Here is a 20060-nt window from a genome sequence, read left to right on the forward strand (position 1 = left end):
GCCCAAGGAGGGTGTTCTGACAGCAGGCGTGTTCAGCCTGGTCCCATAACCAGTGGGTCCTCCCGCCCTCTGCGCTCACCACCAAATGCTCTCATGCCTTCTCTGGAGCCTGAAAGGGCCGATCCCACAGCCTGGACAGCTGAAGGGAGGGCAGAGGGGAGGGCGGGAGATTGGCCTGTGCCCCAGAAGGGCGTGGCCTTGTTGCCTTTCTCTCCTGCAGCCCGGCACATAGACATTAGAACTGTGTGGCCTGGTGGTTGGGAATCTCACAGGGCGTCCATCCCTAGCCTTGGCTCAGGCTGCTTCCTCTCAGCCGTGCTTCCCTCCCATTTCTACCTGACTATAACTAACCTGTCTCAAGGTTTCCTTAAGAGATCACGACCAGGGTGATAAAACACCCACAGTGAAAGCTAACGACCACTGGAAACACGGCACAGGACACAGTGCCCCAGGCGCTCTGCACACAGAGCTCTGGGGCTGGCTCCGTCACCGGCCTCACGCTCCACAGGAGGAAACTGAGGCGCGAAGGGTGCATTAGGGTGCCCAAAGTCACAGAGCTACCAAAGGGTGTAACCTAGATGCAAACACAGGGAGATGGCTCCAGAGACAATGTTCTGCACTCCTGGAGCCCCATGGCTATAGCCACACTCTCAGTTCCCTCAGCTCTCTGAACACTGGCTGGGTTCTGCCCCATCTCACAGTCGGGAGCAGACATATGGCTCTCCTCCAGTAGACAGATGTTCTAGCGGCCCTGGCCAGCCCAGCCCTGCCTCCCAAGACACCAATCAAGGTCCTCTACTATCAGGGTCTCCAACAACAGTGCTCATACCTCCAACCCAGCCCAGGGATCCACGTCCTAGGCACCTCCCCAGCTATTACGGGGCCCCACCCACTGACGAAGGGGTCTTTACCTGCAGAGGTAGCTGCTCGCCCTCAAAGAGAAGGCTCTCATAATCACAGTCTGATCACAGCTTCCCTTAGTCTGATCCCACTCCATCCTTGCTCTGCTTCTGCAGCCCTCGCTGTGGCAGCTCCCTTTATCTGTAGCTGTGGCCCGACTTCTAGGACTCAGTGACAGAGGTCAGATCCTCGGCCTCCCAGCCGACATCACCCCACCACCCCAGGCTGGGGATGAATGGGGAACAACCCCAGCTCACCAGCATCTCTTCTGCAAAGAAAGCTGAGCAATGCATATCCCACACACTAAACCATGGTTCGTACCTGATGGATGCTCTGCTGAAGAAAAGTCACCAGCTCCTCATAGCAGGTCAAACTGTAGAGGTTGAGCTGAGAAACACAAACACACAGGGTGAACTAGCCAGGCCCGGTGGAGGGACCCCATGCTGAACGAGCTTCTGTGGCCCTGACTCCCATAGCTAGCGGACCCCACTGGGGAATGACTCTACAATCAGAGAGCAGTGACCTCGGGAGCAGGGGTGCAGAGGGGCTCCCGCAGCTATGTGTGACTTAAGGGCTGCAGGGTCCATTTGGGGTCTCTGGGGCTGCCACCTTGCTGCAACACTGGACCTGCCTTTAGAGATCTGAGGATTCAAGACACCGTGGGACAAAAGCCCAGGAGTCCGCATATCATGTGAGTCTGATGGGTGGGGCTGAACCCTGAGGGCTAGTCCCAGATTTCTGAGAAGCACCTTGAGGGCACAGTGTCCAGGTGGGTATAGGGTGAGTGACCCTGTACCAAATCACCGCCGCCAGCCAGTTCTAAGCCCAGCAGGCAGTGTCCTGAGTTCAGTGCCAAGCAATGGTCATGAGTCTCCTGGGCTTTCTCAGGCAGGTCAGGAAAAAACACTTTTCTAGAAAACATTCGACAAAGTGAGATCCTCAGGTAGGATCCCAGGACACATATGTCCAAAAGGAAATAAACAAAGTAAACGAGAAATTCTCAGTGAAGCAGTTAACGTGTGGGAAAGCGTCACAGTTTCTGCATGTCCACACGTCGCACATTTTCCCATCCTTGTCTTCCTCGAGTCTGGCTTTGTCCATCAAAGCTCTTCTCTGCTCTCCACTTCCTCTCCCTCCCACCCCCAGCATCCTCTCACTGCAATCCCAGAGAGGATTCTATGACATAAGAGGGCACAGGGAAGGCTGGGTTGAGCCAAAAGGCATTGCCTACAAAGTGCTGCAGGGACTTCAGATTCTGTACAACCTCAGTGTGACAGAGCTCCTGTCAGCCTTTTAGCCATCAAGCCAGTTCTGGCTGGAGTCCACTGGAAAGCCCCCCACCTCAACCCCAGCTAGAGGATTCTGCTGGCCTGGGCAGAGGGAGGGCTTGCCCAGCCCCAAGGGATTTACTTATATGAAAGGAGACTGTCCCCAAACAAAGCCAAAGTTCGCGTGATAATTTTCCAGAAAGCCGTACTGTTTCTAAGACTCCATCTGCTTTGTATTTCCCTGTTGGACTGAAGTGCTGTGTTCCCGAAGCCCTAAAAAGGAAAAGAAGATGCGTGAGTCTCTGCTCGCAGAGAAGACATGCCCTAGAGCCAGGGCGAAACCACACTGCCACTCAGGGAGGACAAACATAAAGGTGGCCCAGAGGAAAGAAGGGAGCTAAGTGCTGCTTTCGCCGCTTTGAAGTCACCCACGAAGCTGGTCTGGAGAACTCCACTAACAGGCGGGGGTCGGGGGCGAGCGGGTTGATATAGAGTGGAAAAAAAGACAGCTGAAGGAGAGCCTGGGATAACCAAACCCAGATCCTGGCAGCCAAAAGTCTGCCTCTCACCCACTGACGAGCATATTTCCAGACAGGAATGCTCACTTGCCCGTGGTTTTTAGGGACTTGAGGAAGTCCAGCCTCTGTCCTTTTGGAGGTCATCTGTTTACACAGCCTCTGTACGTGGAGCCAAAAGCGGCATGGACCAGAAGAGGCATTTGGGTTTGGAGCCACTATGACATGAGCCTGCTGGGCAGCCTTGGACTGCCCCTCTCTGGGCTTGTTTCTTAATCTGTAAAGTGAGGAGAAATTGAACTTTTCTCCATGCACATCCTAAGGGCCAGGGTTTGTAGGTTAACTGGAGCACGGGTACGAAGGGCAAGCCCTCAATAAGAACAAGAGTGGTGACGACGATAATCCCTAACACTGACCTGGTGCCAGAACTTATCCTGGGTACTTCATCTGACTCTTTATCATTTATTTATATGAATAAATGATTAAACTGATGGATGATACTACCATTTATTATATATCATTTATACTGACTCATTCCATTCTCACAATCACTCCATTAAGCAATCATTGCTATCACCCCTATTTCCCAGGTGAGTAAACAAGTTAGGCACAGAGAAGTCAAGTCAATTCATCAAGGTCACACAGCCCATAAACAACAGCACTGGGAGTCAGCCTTTAGAGTCTCTTAAGTGCTGTGCTCTCCTGACCACTGCGCCCTAGCGGGCTGACCCCCTTGTCTAAAGCTTAGCCACACAGCTGGAATGAAGTGAGGCTTCCACTCTCAAGGGTCAGGCTGAGGAACCGGCAGACCATCTCCGTGGATTATGGGGGTGGGGTCCTCCGTTAGCAGGACAGGCAGGGAGAAGACTGCGCTGGTTCCACCACCGCCATCTCACTTCTCTGAGTCTCCTCATCTGAGCACGGGGCCGAGAGACACAGCAAATGGGAGCGTACTTTGGGGACTGGCTCGGCCTAGAGGCTGTTTTCCAGGGTCTTCAGATCAGAGAAATACAGAGGGGAACAGGCTGCCAGGGCCCAGGGGTCTTCCCTGGTGGGTTACAGCCCCCAGCGCTCCCTAGGGACGGGGTCCCTGGATCTGACACCTTCTCAACTGGGGCCATGCGGAGGGCTGGCCCTCTCCCAGGGCAGGGCTGCCCAGCACATCAGGGCAACTCTCTGGGCTCCCCCTGACCTGGAGCACAGGGCAGGGGTCTAGGAGGACAGACACGGTCCTTCAGCCCAGACCGCCTGCATGAGAAGATGATTTCCCCAATGACGAGAAGGCACACAGCCAGCTCGCCTGCAGCGCAGCCCGCCCGAGGTAGAAGAGTAGCAACACAGCCCTGGGAAGCACTTACAGTGTGACCACGGCTCTCTCGCGGCCCCCAGCCCTCCACACAATGTCTGCGATGGCCAGGGCCAGGCAATGGGTCCTGCGAGCGTTTGAAGGCTGCAGCCTGAGGACAGAAAGGGAAACGTGCTTAGGCCTGTAGTGGCAGAAGTTAGAGACGACACAGCCGTAAGGCAGAGGACCTGTCCTTTCCTCTGCCACCCAGAGGACTCAGACAGAACCTGGGACCGGGGCCTCCGCAGATGAGGACCAGGAAAAGAGCCGAGAGGAAGGGGGCCCCGGCAGGGCTGGAGAAGGAGCAGGCTGAGGAAATCACCCACGGGAGCAAAGGGGCCTCTGGAGAGTGCAAGAAAAGCCTGCGAGTTCTGCCAGAGCCCGGGAGACTGGGCCCAGAACTGCTGCCACCCCACACAGAGGCACAGCCCTGACCCACCCCAGCTGGGCCAGTCCTGACACCCAGGCCCCGGAGACAGCGGCTCATGCAAGCAAAGAGGTGCCCTGTGCTGCTCCAGCTGATAGGGGATGAGGCCCAAATATGGACAGAAGTGGCCTGACTTGCTGATTACTTAGACACGGGGTGTGGAGACGTGGGAAAGGAAGGATTCATGATGACTGCAGGGTTTGGGGTGAGTGTATGGTGGAGCTGAAATGTGGGCACAGGGCGGGGAGTGGGGCAACAGGAGATGCATGCGGGAACCCCCCAAGGGACCCCCATGCCCACCCCCCCCCCATCCAGGTGAAGCTGTCGCTCTAAAGCCCAGGAGAGCAGCTTGGGCTGAGTAGAGGTTTATGGACCACCAGCCTGTGAGGTGTCCTGGGCACTCTGAGTGGCTATGATTTTCCAGAGAGAGGATGAACCAGGCAGAGGTGGGGCCAAGGCTGGAGCCTGGTGGAACTCCAGTATATGAGGGAGGCGGGGAGGGAGGCAGGAAGGGCAGATCTCGGAGAGGGGCCAGTACTATCTTAGGACCAAAAGGGTTTAAGAAGGACAGGTACTCAGTGGTGTCAACAATGGCAGAGAGATCTCAGGTGGTGCTGGTGGTAAAGAACCCACCTGCCAATGCAGGAGACATGAGAGATGTGGGTTCAATCCCTGGGTCGGGAAGATCCCTTGGAGAAGGAAATGGCAACCCACTCCAGTATTCTTGCCTGGAGAATCCCATAGACAGAGGAGCCTGGTGGGCTACCATCCATAGCGTCATAAAGAGTTGTACGTGACTGAAGTCACTTACAGACACACAAGAGGCCCCTAGTGCATGAAGTCAATAAAGGAGAAGGAGCAGCAAATACAGACGCTCTTTCTGTCTCCAGGGCTCCACAGAGCTGTGCTTCTTGCCCAGCCCTGGATCCTGGGCTAAATTCCTACAGAGGCAGGCTGAGTGTCTGAGTGTTCCGCTACCGAAGGAACAAAAGGGGCTTGATGCCGGGGCTCCCAGGAGTACGGAGGGAGTTCCCATGCGTTCAGTTACCAAGTACCCTAAGCTCCAGGCTGAGCTGTTGGGAGGAAACTGCTGTTTGTACTTCCTCCCCAGGGTAGGAAAGGAGAACCTGGAGACCAGGACACAGGTCACCATGGGGGGCAGCACATGTTCACAACCTAGAACCTGGGACACAGAGCTGGCCGTCCGCACCTAGGCTGTTGTGGTGCCGTGTCTTTAAAGTGGGAGGCAACGTGACATAGGGTCCCTCCACGTTCCACTTCCTAAACTGGCCATAGCAGTCGTACCTCCTGCATCGTGTTGGGCGATTTACATGAGATGATGTGCGTCAGGTCCACGGCCAGCGCCTGGCGTGTGGAGGATGCCTCGTTAAACGGTACCTTTTGATTGTTGTCTTTATGGAAGTGTCCCCACTTGACATTTGGCTGTGGCCAAAGAGTTGACAGGATGGTGAGCCCCCGACATCTGGTGTGAAAGTGACAACAAGCCACCGACACCAGGCAATCTTTCAATGAGACAAGCAAGCGCTCAACCACTTGAGAAATGAGACTCAGAGTGCCTGGGGTGTCTGCAGCCTCAGGAAGCCTGCCTGCTCCTCTGGAAACAGTTACCCCGCCATCAGCACCCGACACTTGGGAAGCACTGGCTGTGGGCCACTGTCAACTATGGAAACAAAGGTGAGGAAACATCGCTCTGGGACTCAGGAGCGGCCGCCAAGGACCGCGGAGGGATGGGAACACAGGGCTTGTCAGACAAAGGGGAAAGGGTTGGATGTTCATCTCTTTGGAATCAGAGCCCGTGGATGTGGGCTCCATCATCCCCAGAGCTCCTGTTTCCGGCCCTGCCCCCATCCAGGTGGCAGTCACCGCAGTCCCAGCTCCTGAGCACCCACACTCACCCTCCTGCCCCTGCTCCTCAGCTGAGCTGGCCAGCACTGCTGCTCTGCCTTGCCCTCCCTCCAACCCTCACTGAACATACTCGCTGCAGGCTCCTCCTGCAGCACAGGTGTGACCAGGGGACCCCCGGCCATCCCGCACACACACCACACACACACCTAAATCCTGCAACACGGGCAAGAGGGCTGCAAAGTTACACCCAGATTGTATACTCTGCCTAGAGCGTCTATGCTGGAAAACCCCCAAACGGAGCTACTGGGTCAGCTTCCAAACATTCACTCACACTAACTTGCTGAAGCAGTTAACCCTTCATTGAGAGCTTCTCAGGGTGGCCACAAATAAGACTTTAAAAACCAGCATATATTATAATAAGTACTCATCATGTTAGAAGCTGTTAGGAGCACTTCACACGTATTACTGCATGAATCATCAAAGCCACCCTATGAAGGAGATACTATTATTGTCCCCTTTTACAATGGGGAAATGGAGGCACAGAGCCTAAATGATTCACCTAAGGTTACTCCTTGGAAGAAAAGTTATGACCAACCTAGATAGCATATTGAAAAGCAGAGACATTACATTGCCTACAAAGGTCTGTCTAGTCAAGGCTATGGTTTTTCCAGTGGTCATGTATGGATGTGAGGGTTGGTCTGTGAAGAAAGCTGAGCGCCGAAGAATTGATGCTTTTGAACTGTGGTGTTGGAGAAGACTCTTGAGAGTCCCTTGGACTGCAAGGAGATCCAACCAGTCCATTCTGAAGGAGATCAGTCCTGGGTGTTCTTTGGAAGGAATGATGCTAAAGCTGAAACTCCAGTACTTTGGCCACCTCATGCGAAGAGTTGACTCATTGGAAAAGACTTTGATGCTGGGAGGGACTGGGGGCAGGAGAAAAAGGGGATGACAGAGGATGAGATGGCTGGATGGCATCAAGGACTCAAAGGACATGAGTTTGGGTGAACTCCGGCAGTTGGTGATGGACAGGGAGGCCTGGCGTGCTGCAATTCATGGGGTCGCAAAGAGTCGGACACGACTGAGCGACTGAACTGAACTGAACTGAAGGTCACACAGTAAAAACTGGACAAAGTGAAACGACAGTGAGGGAAGCAGGAGAGGATGGGCGGTGGAATCCGCCGTTTGGAGCCCCCGGCATCGGGCACAGCATCCCTCTGCCTCTGAGCCTGTCTCTCCTGTGCCTGCATTGCCAATAAGAGACCTGGCTCCTGGGAGGGGCCGATCTTCCTGGTCTCACAGGCTTTAGTTACAGACCCCCTGAATGTCCATGTTTCTGCACAAAGTCCTGGTTCTTTCCATTGGCTTCCATTTAGCCTCTCCATCCTTCCCTGGGCCTCCTCTGGCTCTTTCTTTTGAGACAAGCTTTCCAAAAGATGGCAGCATGGAGGCAAGTGCAGTGGTGGGGACTGCGTTCCATTCCTGGCTCACTTGGGGAAGCCCCCTGCCCTCGCTGGCCTTCACCTCCCCACCCAGAAATGCAGACACCGGACCAGATGTCCCGAGCATCCTCCCAGCCTTGCCCTGTGCCATGTAACCAGCCGCAGGGTGTCCAGGGCTGTGGTGGGTGCAGATGACCAAAGGAAGTGGGGAGGTGCTATGGTGAATCACTGGGCCTCCACCTTCCCCAGGGGAACTCAGTCTCTGCCTTCACCTTGTTGACAAGGCTGGGGCTAAACTGCCTTCTTCCAACCCCGACCATGAACCCAGCACCTGGCCGGGCTCCTAAACCAAAAGAAGTTTCTTTGCTGCTGCTCAGTCACTCAGTCCTGTCCGACTCTTGTGCGACCCTATGGACTGTAGCCCACCAGGCTCCTCTGTCCATGGGATTCTCTAGGCAAGAGTACTAGAGTGGGTTGCCATGCCCTCCTCCAGGGGATCTTCCCAACCCAGGGATTGAACCCAGGGTTTCTTGCATTGCAGGCAGATTCTTTACTGTTAAGCCACCGGGGAAGTTTCTTTAAAAGAGTCTAATTCCTCGCAGGAGAAGTGCAGGGTTTGTCTAGGGATGGCAATGGGGGTCAGGGAGGAATACGTCCTCTGTTTGGCTTAATTACCCAGGTCTTTCAGATTAAAAAGATGGTTCTCCCACCCTCATTAACTCAAAGCAGGCTCACTTGTCCACTCTGACATGCCCGCCAGTCAGAGCCTACAGAAGAATCAGAGGAAAGCTGGCGAGCGACTGCGGGTCTTTCTTCCCCCTTTCAGGGTTACATGCTGCCAGGGCAGGCCTGGGGACCACTGGATCTGGAATCTGAGCCTGGCTCCACTGGAATCTGAGCCTGGCTCCACTGACTGTCTGGAGGGGCCTTGGACAAGCGCCTCTCCTTCTCTGGGCCTCAACTTCCCCAGTTGAGAAGGGAAGCGGACGCAGAAGGACAGCTCCCTGGCCCATGGTGTGGCCCAGGCCCTCAGGGGAACGAGGCTCACCATCGCTTCCCACGAGCTGAGCCAGCCGGCACGGCCCCTCCTGGAGTGGAAAAACACCAAGTCCTGCAGTCCGGCTCCATCCTCCCCGATTGAGCAGAGGCCGGCTGCCGGCCTGATGGAATGAGTCTTAATGAAGGCAGACAGTCCCGCAGAAAAAACACGACCACTGCCAAGAAGCCTTTACTTCAGCATGATTTCCCTGGAGGGTGCAGTCACATCCTTGTGCGGCTTTCACAGAACCGTTTCCCCATCATTTGCTGGGGAGGCAGTGAGCAGGGGGGCATCCCCACCAGGCCTGCAGACCCAGTGCAGGAAGGCCCACCAACCTCGGTCCAAGAGACCCCCAAGGGCCCAGTGTGGCAGCGGCGGATGTTGTCCCTGTCCCTGTGTGACATGAGGGCCTTTGCAGTGTTCCTAGAGGGAACAGAGGAGCTTGCTTGCTTTTTTTTTTTTTAAGCCGGATCATTTCTGAAATCTCGGATTTCAGAGTCAAAAGGGAGGACTGAAGTTTCAAACCCAGCTCAGTGCACACAGCTCATGCAGCAACGTCAATAACCCAATCAATGTCGAGATCATACAAATGAATCCATGCAGCCAGAGGGGCTGGGGCTGCGAGAGGTTCCTGCAGGGATGTCTAATGTCACGCTTTCCTCACACGAGGCAGCAGATCCCTAGGGGTTTGCATTTTTTTTTTTCCAAATTAGGAAAAAAGGGGAGGTTCTGCCCAGAAGCCCTTTGTGAACTATAGCACCTACAGAGCCATACCTTTGTCACTGAGTCTGTCTGGGGCCCAGCCCTCAGGTATTTTAAGCCCATGACACTTAGCCTCCTGGCGCCAGCCCCTTCCTGGCCTCTCTGGCTGTCCTGGTACTCTGTGTCTCCTGCGGGGCACAGCATGGTGTGACACAGGGTGTCACGTCCCAAGCTTGGCTCTACCTTGGAGGCCAGGTGTGAACCTGGGCCAGCATCTTTCTGTCTCTGAGCCTCAGTTTCCCTGTATATACCCTAGTAGGTGATCCCCAGGTCCCACCCACTTGCACAGCCCTTCATTTATGAAGGACTAGGTTGCATTTCCTTACTAAGTCAGACTTGGGCAGGACAGAGATTCACAAATGGAGAAAGTGAAACCTTGCTGGCCCACAGTCTGTGATCCAGGTCTCTGGCCAGTCTAGTACTCTCTTTAGCAGCCCCCATCCTGAAACAGGCTAACCTGTTTCAGTGCCCAGAGCTGAGCACTGCCCCAGCCTCAGCACAGGCACCAACAGGGTACACCGACACCCACTTGGCACGGACAACTTTCTATGGCCTCTGATCTGGAAGGCCTCACTTCTGCAAGCAAACCCTGACTTTCACCCTTCCATCCCTCTGCTGCCAGCCTCAGCCCCCCGCCCTGCACTCCCCTGGCCTTTGCCTGACCTAAGTCCTAGCCTGAACCCAGGAGGACTCTCCTCTCACCCTCAATCGCCTTCCAGCCCCAAGGCAGGTTCATGCCTCAGCAAAGTCAGGCCCACTGCACGGCAGTGGGAGGAGGAGACACGGGAGGAAGGTGTAGAGGCAGCTGGTGTCCCTCGCCCACAACCTGTCACCACTGGGACCTCCCCAAGCTGGTGCCCCATAGAGCCACATTTTCCTGAGTCCCCTCAGGCACTTGCAGAGGCTCTGGCTAGACAAGGGAGCCTGGGTCACTAGGCCAAGCTCTCTGTCTCTCCCTCTAGCCTGGTCATGAAGAACACCCACTCTTGGGTCTGCTTGGCCATCAACGCGAGCAGGAAGGGAACCCACTCTGCTAGGCCTGCGGGGAGAGCAGCTCTCGGTACAGGGTCCCGAGCAACAGGGAAGGGACTTACCAGGAGCACCTCAGTTGTGGGCTCCAAAGAAAGGTGAGTCACTCTTCTGTAGCGTGAATCCCTCCATGCCTCCTGGGGGAGGGGACCCTGTCTGGCCAGCTGGCCAAGCTCTCCTGGCCAATCCACACAGGCCTCCTTCAGCCTGGCCAGGCCGCCATCCCCCAGAGCAGGGTTCCTTCCCACCAGGCACACCCCACACATAAACCCCAGCAGCCAGCAACTCCCTCCGACCTCCTCCCGCTATGCACCACCAGCTGGCCCCGGAGGGCCTTCAGTCAAGGCTGGCCCCAACTCTTCTCTCTCAGCTGGTACATGTTTCTTTCCACCCAGAGCCTGTCTTGGGCCCCTAGCCGGAATGGCTTTCTGCCTCCCAAACCCTGGCTTCCCTCTCGGGTGTGGAAGGAAAGCAGAACTCCTTCCCGAGGACGTGCCTGGGGATCCAGAGGCTGTCACAGCCCCTCAGTGGGGCTGCGGGTGGGAGATGAGAATCCAAGTTTGCCATGCGCACACACAGCCCTTCGGGGAACCAACTTCCTAACTGTTGGGAAATGATCCACAGCTTCCCCTGAGAAGACCAAAGGCCAAGTTCAAAAGCACCTCTGAAGGGGATGGGGCTGAAATGAATTATAAAACATCTCCCACAATGGCCAAAGCCAAGGTTTGACCTGAGCAGGCTGCTGGGCCCTGAGGGCCCTCTGGCAGCCCAGCCTTTACCCACCCACCAGCCCGGGGCTGGCCTCACCCTGCCCCTCTGCAACTCTGCCCTGGTCACCCCAGGCAACTCTCAGCTCCTCTCCCTGCCCTGGGGCCTCTGTACATGCTGTTCTCCTTACTGAAATACCATCCCCTCCCCTCCCAATCAGCCTGGATAATTCATGCATTTGTCCATGCCTTCATTCAACAAAAATTCTGAGGGCCTCTTCTGTGGACTAGGTCTGGGGCTGGATGCCAGGAACAAGCTATGGATCAGGAAGTCCAAGAAGACTCCTGTTCTCAGGGGTCTTGAGTTCCAGGGTGTAGGCGATGGGCAGGTGATGACTTGGATAAAAAGGGCATCTCATGGTAGGGGGCTTGCAGGCAGCATCTGGGGAGGTCGGGGAAGGCCGCCCTGAGTCACAACTTCTGCACAGTGAGGAGCCGGGGAGGAATCTGAGGGATTTGCTGGGAAAGGAGAAACCAAGCGAGGAACAAGCCCATGCAAGGACGTGTGTGAAGCCCATTGGGAGTCCTGCTCACAATCCAGATCTCAGTAAGATTAAAGTGCCATGCGTCTCCAGCAAGCACCACCCCCCAACCCTCTTCACGCCCAGGTGGGCCCTGAGCACCTGGCCTGTCCCGCGACCTCCCACTCGTCTTGGCTCGTGTATTCAGGTGTAGGTCCCATGAGGGCAAGTCCACAGTTACCATGCTGGGCCCCACACCCCCTCCAAATGCCTACTAAGTCCTCTTTGTGTGTTTCTCTGCTGTGCAAGGAGGGAAAGGGGACAAGGTGTACATATGTGCTCAGAGAGGGTCCCTGTACCCTTTGAGAGCAGGCAGCCAGAGGTCCCTCACTCAGCCAGTCCCACCCAGCCAGTCAGGATCATCCGGGACCATCACACACTACATGGGCCTCTCCCGACCACAGCATGGGTAGCACTTCACTGGACTGGACCCCAGAGCAGGCAGAGGGGAGAAGAACAGGACAAAGTCCGACCTTGCTGTGGAAATGCTATGTCACTGGGCTTCTGGTGACAGACACGCTATACCTCTGGATAGTATCTTTCAGCTTGAAATTAAACACCTTGATTATTACTTCATAATTAGACAAATCATCTTATTGGACAAATTATAAAATTCCAAGCATGAAAAGATACCTTCACTTGGACTCTGTCTAAGGCCACATCCTTTAAGCTGGCAAAACATGTTTCATTTGTACCAAGCTTGACAGGGTACCTGGAGAACTAGTATCTTTCCCAGTAAACCAAACATGAATAAATGGGGGGTATGGACCTTGTTGTCTTTGAAAAAAAAAAAAAGCTACCAAAATGCGTAGGTCAAGAGCAAGTCCCTTTAATTTGTGTTCAGGAACTGGCAGAACTAAACTGTGATTTTCAAATCTGGTTAATTACAACTTTGGAGAAGAGAATGGAAGTGTCTACTGGGTAGGATGCTTCCACGATGCTGGGAATATTTTCTTTCTTCATCTGGGGATGTGTTCATGGGTGTGTGATTTTGCAATAATTCATTAAACAGAACATACAGGAGTTGTGTACTTTCTTGAGTTGTGTACTCTTCTGTATGTATGTTGTGGTGGTGGTTTAGTTGTTAAGTCATGACCAATTCTTGTGACCGCACGGACTATAGCCTGCCAGGCTTCTCTGACCATGGGATTTCCCAGGCAAGAATACTGGAATGGGTTGCCACTTCCTTCTCCAGTATATATGCTAGATTTCAACTGAAAAAAAAAAAAAAAAAAAGAACAAGTACCAGAAGTTCTGTAACTCTGAGGGTTACTCAAAACAATTGGGAATGCAGTTATAGGTTAAGAGAGCTGCCTCTTCAAATTGGCCAAGCTGGTCTACCCCTAGCCAGCCCCTCAATAATCCTTCTAACTGAGCACCGACCACAGGGTAGGATCAAGGTTTTCTCTCTGTCCCTCAACCTCACAGAGCACCCTGGAAAACAGAGAATGCATCTATTCCTCTCTATATCACTTGGGCCTGCACAGAATGTTCCAGAAACATCTGTTGAGAGAGTGAGCGTGAGAATGAGCTGTGTGCAACAACTCAGCGTGTGAGGTGGAGAATGAATGGCCGAGGGTGGAAGCCATGTCCTGTGGGGCTGGTTGGACCATGTGTGGGGAGATGGCTGCTGGCAGAGATGGGCTAACAAGGGGAGGGAGGGGAGGCCTGGGCTCAGCGCAGGGGTCAGTGACCTGGGTGTGGACAGGATTCGGGCAGCTGCTGCTCCATTCCTGGGTTGGCGGGGGATTGGAGGGTGTCGGGGGGTGGCGAGGGGGTGCGGTGAGGATGGCCTGAGTTTCAGTGCTGTTCCAGCTGCTGATTCTCATGTGGAACAGGACTTAACAAGCCTGCCCGCTCACAAGACACAAACACATGCAGGTCATTTAACAGGCCCACGCTGGCCCTGTTAGCCAGCCTCCATTTCCCTTTCCAGAAGACGGGAAATATCAGGGAACAAACACACGTTTCCTTGCTTATTTGTTCTGGACAGTGAGGAGAAGCCTTGGGAAAAGAAGATATTGCCGGAATGAGCGCTGACTTACCGAGCACAGTCAGCACTGCTATCTCCTTCAAACAGGAGTTTCTGCAGGACACAGCCCTGGACAGCCGCCAGGACCCCACAGGGACCACCCTGCAAAGAAGGACACGCTTGAGTGCCTGTGAGAACTGACCCAGGGCTCAGCCTTCTGTTCCTCCAGAACCAACCTCCGCCCACAGGTTATAGAACACGGGGAGCCCAGGCCCCTCAAACAGGGGTCTCTGTTGTGGTGTCTACTTCCGTGAGGTGCCGACTCTCAGTCACAGGGAGAAGGTGGCAAAGAGCCCGGCACCCACTGCTAGAGGAATGTATGTGTGATGTGTGAATGTGAGGTGTGTGATGGGAGGAAAGCAACTCTTCACAACCCACCAGAGGCCATCGTCACAGATGCCCAGTCATCCAGAGACACATTTCCATGTCCACAGCCTGAGGGTGTCAATTATCTACCCATCCTAAAGCCCTCCTCCTCCAGGAAGGCTTCCCTGACCACCTCAGCTAAACGCGATCCCCTTGGGCCACCTCCACTTGTGTGAGCAACATTGTCCCTGGCCCGTAGCCTGCCTCGGCACCCAGTAGGTGTGTCTCAGACGGAGGGGGCTCCTTGAGGAGCTCAGCCCTGCAGCCGTCAACAAGTACAAGGACTGTCAGAGCAGGGCCTGCAGGTGCTCTTGAACTCAGGGTGCGAGAAAATGTGCCGACTTGCCCAAGGTAGGGACAGAAGCATGTTTTCCCTCCCCCTGCCCCACTTCCTTGGGGCAGTGTGGGGCAGGGGGAGGCTCTTGGGGCTTGAGAAATGGAATCTGGATGAGATGCTGGATTTTTTAGTATCTTCTGGCCCTGAAGATACGCCTTTTGGGAAATGTATTTAAGCCACATTCAGATCCTGCCACAAGCTACTTGCGTTTCCCTGCCTGTGTCCTCTCCTCCTCACTTCTCCTGGTTCTCACACCAGATACTTCTGCCCCCTTCTGCAGTTCCTAGGTATTCACAAGCCTCCCTTTGTTCAAGCTGCCACCTGTTTCCAGCATCCTTTCTCCAGCTCTCCAGTAAAATCAGCACTCGAGGTACTCAGCTAAAGGACCCTCTCTGGTAATCCCAAGTAGACACAGGGGCCCCTACCCCATTCCCTCTCAGTGAGGATTCCCACATCATGCATCACTTATATTAGGGGTCATGTTCCCCGGCCCTGCTCTGCCAGCCACAGTGAAGTTTCTGTCCTGGGTGACAATGTCCCTGATGGGCCCAGAGAAGTGTCCCAGGGGGGCCCTTAAAAACAACCTGCCTTGTTCTGCACAATGCCATATTTTAAGGATACTGAGTCATTAAAGGAAAAACTCTGAAGTTTCCACTCATCGCTGAAACAGCAAAAGCTGGAACCAAACAGAATGGTCTTTATGTCCTGTCAAAAGAAGAAAGAATTTTATTGGTTGTTTTCAAAGCAAACAACAACACACGGCTGGGTGTTTGCATTCCCACAGGAGCTGGTCTTGAATTCTATCTAGCAGGGTAGTCTGTTTTCCAGCAGGGTCATCTACTCCCTTTTTGTTTTGCAAACCCATTTTTATCATATTTGAGGAAAGAGAAAATTGACCCTGAGGGTCTTACCTCTGGAACATCTGTAAACCCAACCAGCCTGTGCTGATCCAAACCAAAATCTTTTCAGGTTCCTTAGACGTTCCTCGATACACAAAATTTTAGTCTTACATGGGACCTTGGGGATTTTTGACTGCACATTATAATTACCTACAGATCTCCGAACAATCCTGATGCTCAGACTCCATGCTGGACCAACTGAAGCGCAACCCCCGGGCGTCAGATGCTGTGATCTGTAGTTGTAAATGAGTCCAGTGCACAGCCAAGCTTGAGAACCTCTAGCAAACCATGACCCACAGGCCAAATCCAACCCTCTACTTCCTTTGAAAATAGTGTTTTACTGAAACGCAGCAATACCCGTGTGTTTACATATTATCTGTGTTTACTTTTAGATTACAATGGCAGAGTTGTGTGGTTGCAATCGAGAGCCAAAAATACAGGATCTAGCCCTCTGTGGAAAAAGTTTGCCAACCCCATACCAGTACAACCCCTTCCTATATGTAAGAATCTCAACATCGCCAGAGAGTGGTGCCGGTGCCCCCCAAAACTTGAACACCCCAACCACCAAGTGAAGGGGTTCCCACTATCTCTCAAGACAGCCCCTCCATTTTTTTGCAGCTCTATCTTCTTCAAACTTCTGGCTGACATTGCTCTCCCATCAAACCAAGCCCCACCCTCCAGAGCCCCAGAAAGCGCCAACACTTCCCCACTGACCAGCCCTCAGACGGGAAAGCGGAGCCTCTCCCCAGACGTCCCTCCCTATGCTGGCTGCCTCTCCTCTCTCTGTCGTGATTTTACACCCCAGAGGATCTGAGGGGCCAACATGTGGATTCTGTCACTACACGCTCAGAGCCCTATTCCAGGTCATATCTTTCCTACAGACTCATTTTTCCCTCTAAGGTCAGTTGTTTCTTCTCGTGCATGCATGCTCAACAGTGTCCAACTTTTATCAACCCCACAGACCGTAGCCTGCCAGGTTCCTCTGTCCATGGGACTTCCCAGGCAAGAGTACTGGAGTGGGTTGCCATTTCCTTCTCCAAGGGATCTTCCTAACCCAGGGATCAAACCCACGTCTCTTGCAACTTCTGCATTGGCAGGCAGATCCTTTACCAGCTATGCCACTTGGGAAGCCCTTCTTTTCGTTAAGTACAGGGGAAAACTCTGTGACCGAGCACTTTCCCCCATGTCATCAAATGTGGGCTGACACCACATAGGAGAGAGGGGTAGCTAAATCAGGGCTTGGGTCCCCTTCTTGCACCAACTACAGTCATCCATGTATTTGGACTGAGTTTCCCGGGAGCCTAGAAACTATAGGAACTTGAGTTTTCTGGCTGAAGCCTATGTCTATTCTCTCACCCACAGAATGACAGCTCTCATCTGGGCATAGTACAGTTGCCAGGTCACAGGGTTACGAGCCTGGAAACCTGGGTTCTACTTGTTGTGGGTGCCGTGTGTCCTGGGTTGTCCTTTCTCTGTGGGGGCCTCAGTTCTTTCTGCTGTTTTTCGAGATGCTACTACTGGGTGGTCTTTAGGGGCCTCTGAGGGCCCCTCCCAAAATGATAGTACCCACTACAAAGAATCATAGCCTGTGGCTATGTCTGTGGCTAAGGACAGCCAGACCACTTACTCCCAGGCGTGGGAGTACTTAAGAGCCCTTGCCTGACCCCCTCCCTGTGGTCTCAAAAGAAAGAAGGGAAAGAGAAGGGAGGGATGAAGAGGGACAAAACCTCTAGAAAAACCTTTGACTTTTCACCTGTGTGCTCAGCAAATACTTGTTAAGTAGGAAGAGAAGAGGGTCAGCTGTGTCCCCAGGAGTTTTATTTTCTCTTCCTGAATCCTGGCTGAAAAGCCAGTGGAGGACAGCAGGAGCCTCATTCCATCTTGCAGGAACTGCTGGCCACAGGGAAGGGTGAGGCCCTCTGGCAGTGGAGATGGAGAGGAGGCCAGGACATCCCCGCAGAGGAGGCTGCTAAGGCCAGAAACCTGCTCCTAGAGTCCTGTGACTCTCAGGATATCCCTGCAGAGGGGGCTGCTAAGGCCAGGAACCGACTCCCCAAGTCCTGTGACTCTCAGGACATCCCTGCAGAGGAGGCTGTTAAGGCCAGGGACTGGCTCCCCAAGTCCTGTGAGCCTCAGGACATCCCTGCAGAGGAGGCTTCTAAGGCCAGAAACCTGCTCCCAGAGTCCTGTGACTCTCAGGACATCCCTGCAGAGGGGGCTGCTAAGGCCAGGAACCGACTCCCCAAGTCCTGTGACTCTCAGGACATCCCCACAGAGGAGGCTGCAAAGGCCAGGGACCAGCTCCCAGAATCGGCTCCAGGAGCCCACTAGCATAACCCTAGATGGCACTGAGACATTAGCCACACTTCCTTGTCCTCCCCTCACCACTGCCCAGCCTGAGCACTGCTCAGAGGACCAGTGCAGGAGCAGAGTCGCGCCAATGAGGATGATCATTCTGTTCCCAGCTCAACTCTGGAGTTAGCGGGTGCAGACATGGTGAAGCAGCTCTGGGCCAAAAGAAAAGCTGGATCCTGGAATGTTTCAGTGAAGAGACGTTGTATCCTCACCTTTACTCTCGGAGAGGGAGCGGGGGCTGCCAGCACTAGGTCCCCATCTCCCTGACTCTCCGTTCATGTTTATTTCCACATCACATGCAAATTTCCATTTCAACAATGACTGGGAGATTATAACGAGATGAATGAAGGCAGAGAGAGGAAGATCATCTCCTCCCACCAACTCAAATCAAGACGCCTTCAAGTCACACCACACCAATTCACACCAGTTCAAATCAAGAAACACATCACCTCACACTTTGCAGTTGACACCTACCTTCGCCACCGAGAGGTCGATGGGCTTGGATACTACTTGCAGCTTGAGCACTGATGAGACTGGAGACAGGATGATTTCTTCCCTTACCAATTCATCTTCCACATCCTCTGAAAGAAAACCGTGGCCATGTGAGCTCTTTGTTATGATGCACAGAGAACAGATTAGGAGGCCATTTAACACCCAGGACACTGATGAGTGCTGAGAGGGTTGGGATGAGAGGAGGGGTCCTCTACCATCCACCCCCTGTGGACCCTCTGGGGCTCCCAAGCCCCCATCAGAAGGGAGAAGGCAGAGCAAGAGCCCTTACTCCATGTCACCCCATGCTGGTCCAAGGATACTGGCAGCTGGGACATGGCTCTCAGTCCACTAGAAGGCTCTGCTTGTGGACATGCAGAAACAAAGGCCTAGGCCTAAGCTGTTGACTCAGTCCCGGAAAAGCCTGGCCCAGATGTGATTCCTCCAAAAGGCGGACATGACCCACAGATCTGTCCCCCCGAAGATAAACATGAAAAGGGCAAAAATAGGAAAGAAAGTGCTGCCCTTCCTGAGAGAATAATGACAGTTATAATAGATTATCACTATTGTGGTTTTCACTACCTATGTTCATCATCTAAGCACCACTCTCTCCTCAAGAGAGTAATTATCATCACACCCATTTACAGATGAGGAAACTGAGATTGAGACAAGTTAAGTCACTGACCTAAAGTCACCCAGGTAGAAAGTTACAGAGATAGAATATAAACCCAGGCCAGCTCCCAACAGCTCTGCCATCCTGCCAATCAGACCTCCATGGATCTCCAGCCAAAAGGGACACCAAGTCACATTCCAAATACAACCTCACAGCTGGAGTGATGGAGGCCCAGAGCAGGTCCTGGAGTGAGTGCTGGCAGCACCAGCCTGTGCCTTCCCTGGCAGGCGAGGCTCCCTCTCGCCATTAGGCCTGCTGTGGCGCCACTTCCCAGAACCCTCAGGTGCGGGACCCACATGAAAACAGCCCAAGGCAGTGACGCTGGCAGCGCGCAGCAGGCTGGTCTCCAGAGAGCCTCTGGGGACTTCCTCCCACCCTTTTCCCAAGACTAAATGATTACTTAAAAAGCACACCACACTGTATAGACCTCAACATTATCTGCCATAAGCCTGTGTGTGTGGGACCATAGACATGTCACAGTCCCTGCCGCGCATCTTCTGAGATACTGTTCAAAGGTCAACATCCCCAGGACACGTGCCTTACATCTTACTCTACAGCCTCCTTTTCTTCCCTGGAGGAGGACCAGGCACAGCATAAGGCCCACTCCTAGAGGCTCAGTCCACTGAAAAGGAGACAGATTCTACCTTTAGGCTGAAACAAAAGTTTCCAGTAAGTCTGGAATTTAAATGAGAAACTTTCTTAGTGAGGGTCTCAGAGAAAAGCCACCCTGTGACCATGGTCTTACAAAAACACCTGAAACAAAGACCAGATGTTCACACAGTAACATACACAGCTCTTGAAAGCATGCCACTGGATAGAGAAAGTAAGAAAAAAAATGCAATTTATAACACAACACAATTTACATCCAGTATAAACACATGCACGCAACTCCAAACATTTTTGCAAGAACACACACAAGCGAAAAGAAATCACTAAATACACGAGGGTGGAGTGGTTGATAGTGAGGAGGGTCATGGGAGTGTGGGGTGGGGCTCAAATGAAATCAGGAAGGAAAAGTAAGAGGGCGGACA

The 20060-nt window shown here is 53.5% G+C and overlaps 1 protein-coding gene across 5 annotated transcripts in view; it reads right to left on the bottom strand.

Annotated features, from left to right (window-relative positions):
• MINDY4 (MINDY lysine 48 deubiquitinase 4) overlaps positions 1–20060 on the bottom strand; it is a 117600-nt gene that overhangs the window by 37674 nt on the left and 59866 nt on the right. For all 5 annotated transcript variants that reach the window (XM_025291233.3, XM_044946691.2, XM_025291231.3 and 2 more), the window contains 6 exons: positions 18342–18448; positions 15202–15318; positions 13924–14012; positions 4042–4140; positions 2378–2441; positions 1222–1287 (listed from right to left, as the gene is read on the bottom strand). In XM_025291233.3, coding sequence (XP_025147018.3) covers positions 1222–1287; positions 2378–2441; positions 4042–4140; positions 13924–14012; positions 15202–15318; positions 18342–18448 — 542 coding nt within the window. The remainder of the gene's footprint in view (positions 1–1221; positions 1288–2377; positions 2442–4041; positions 4141–13923; positions 14013–15201; positions 15319–18341; positions 18449–20060) is intronic.

Source organism: Bubalus bubalis, chromosome 8 (assembly GCF_019923935.1).
Source record: "Bubalus bubalis isolate 160015118507 breed Murrah chromosome 8, NDDB_SH_1, whole genome shotgun sequence".
NCBI lineage: Eukaryota > Metazoa > Chordata > Mammalia > Artiodactyla > Bovidae > Bubalus > Bubalus bubalis.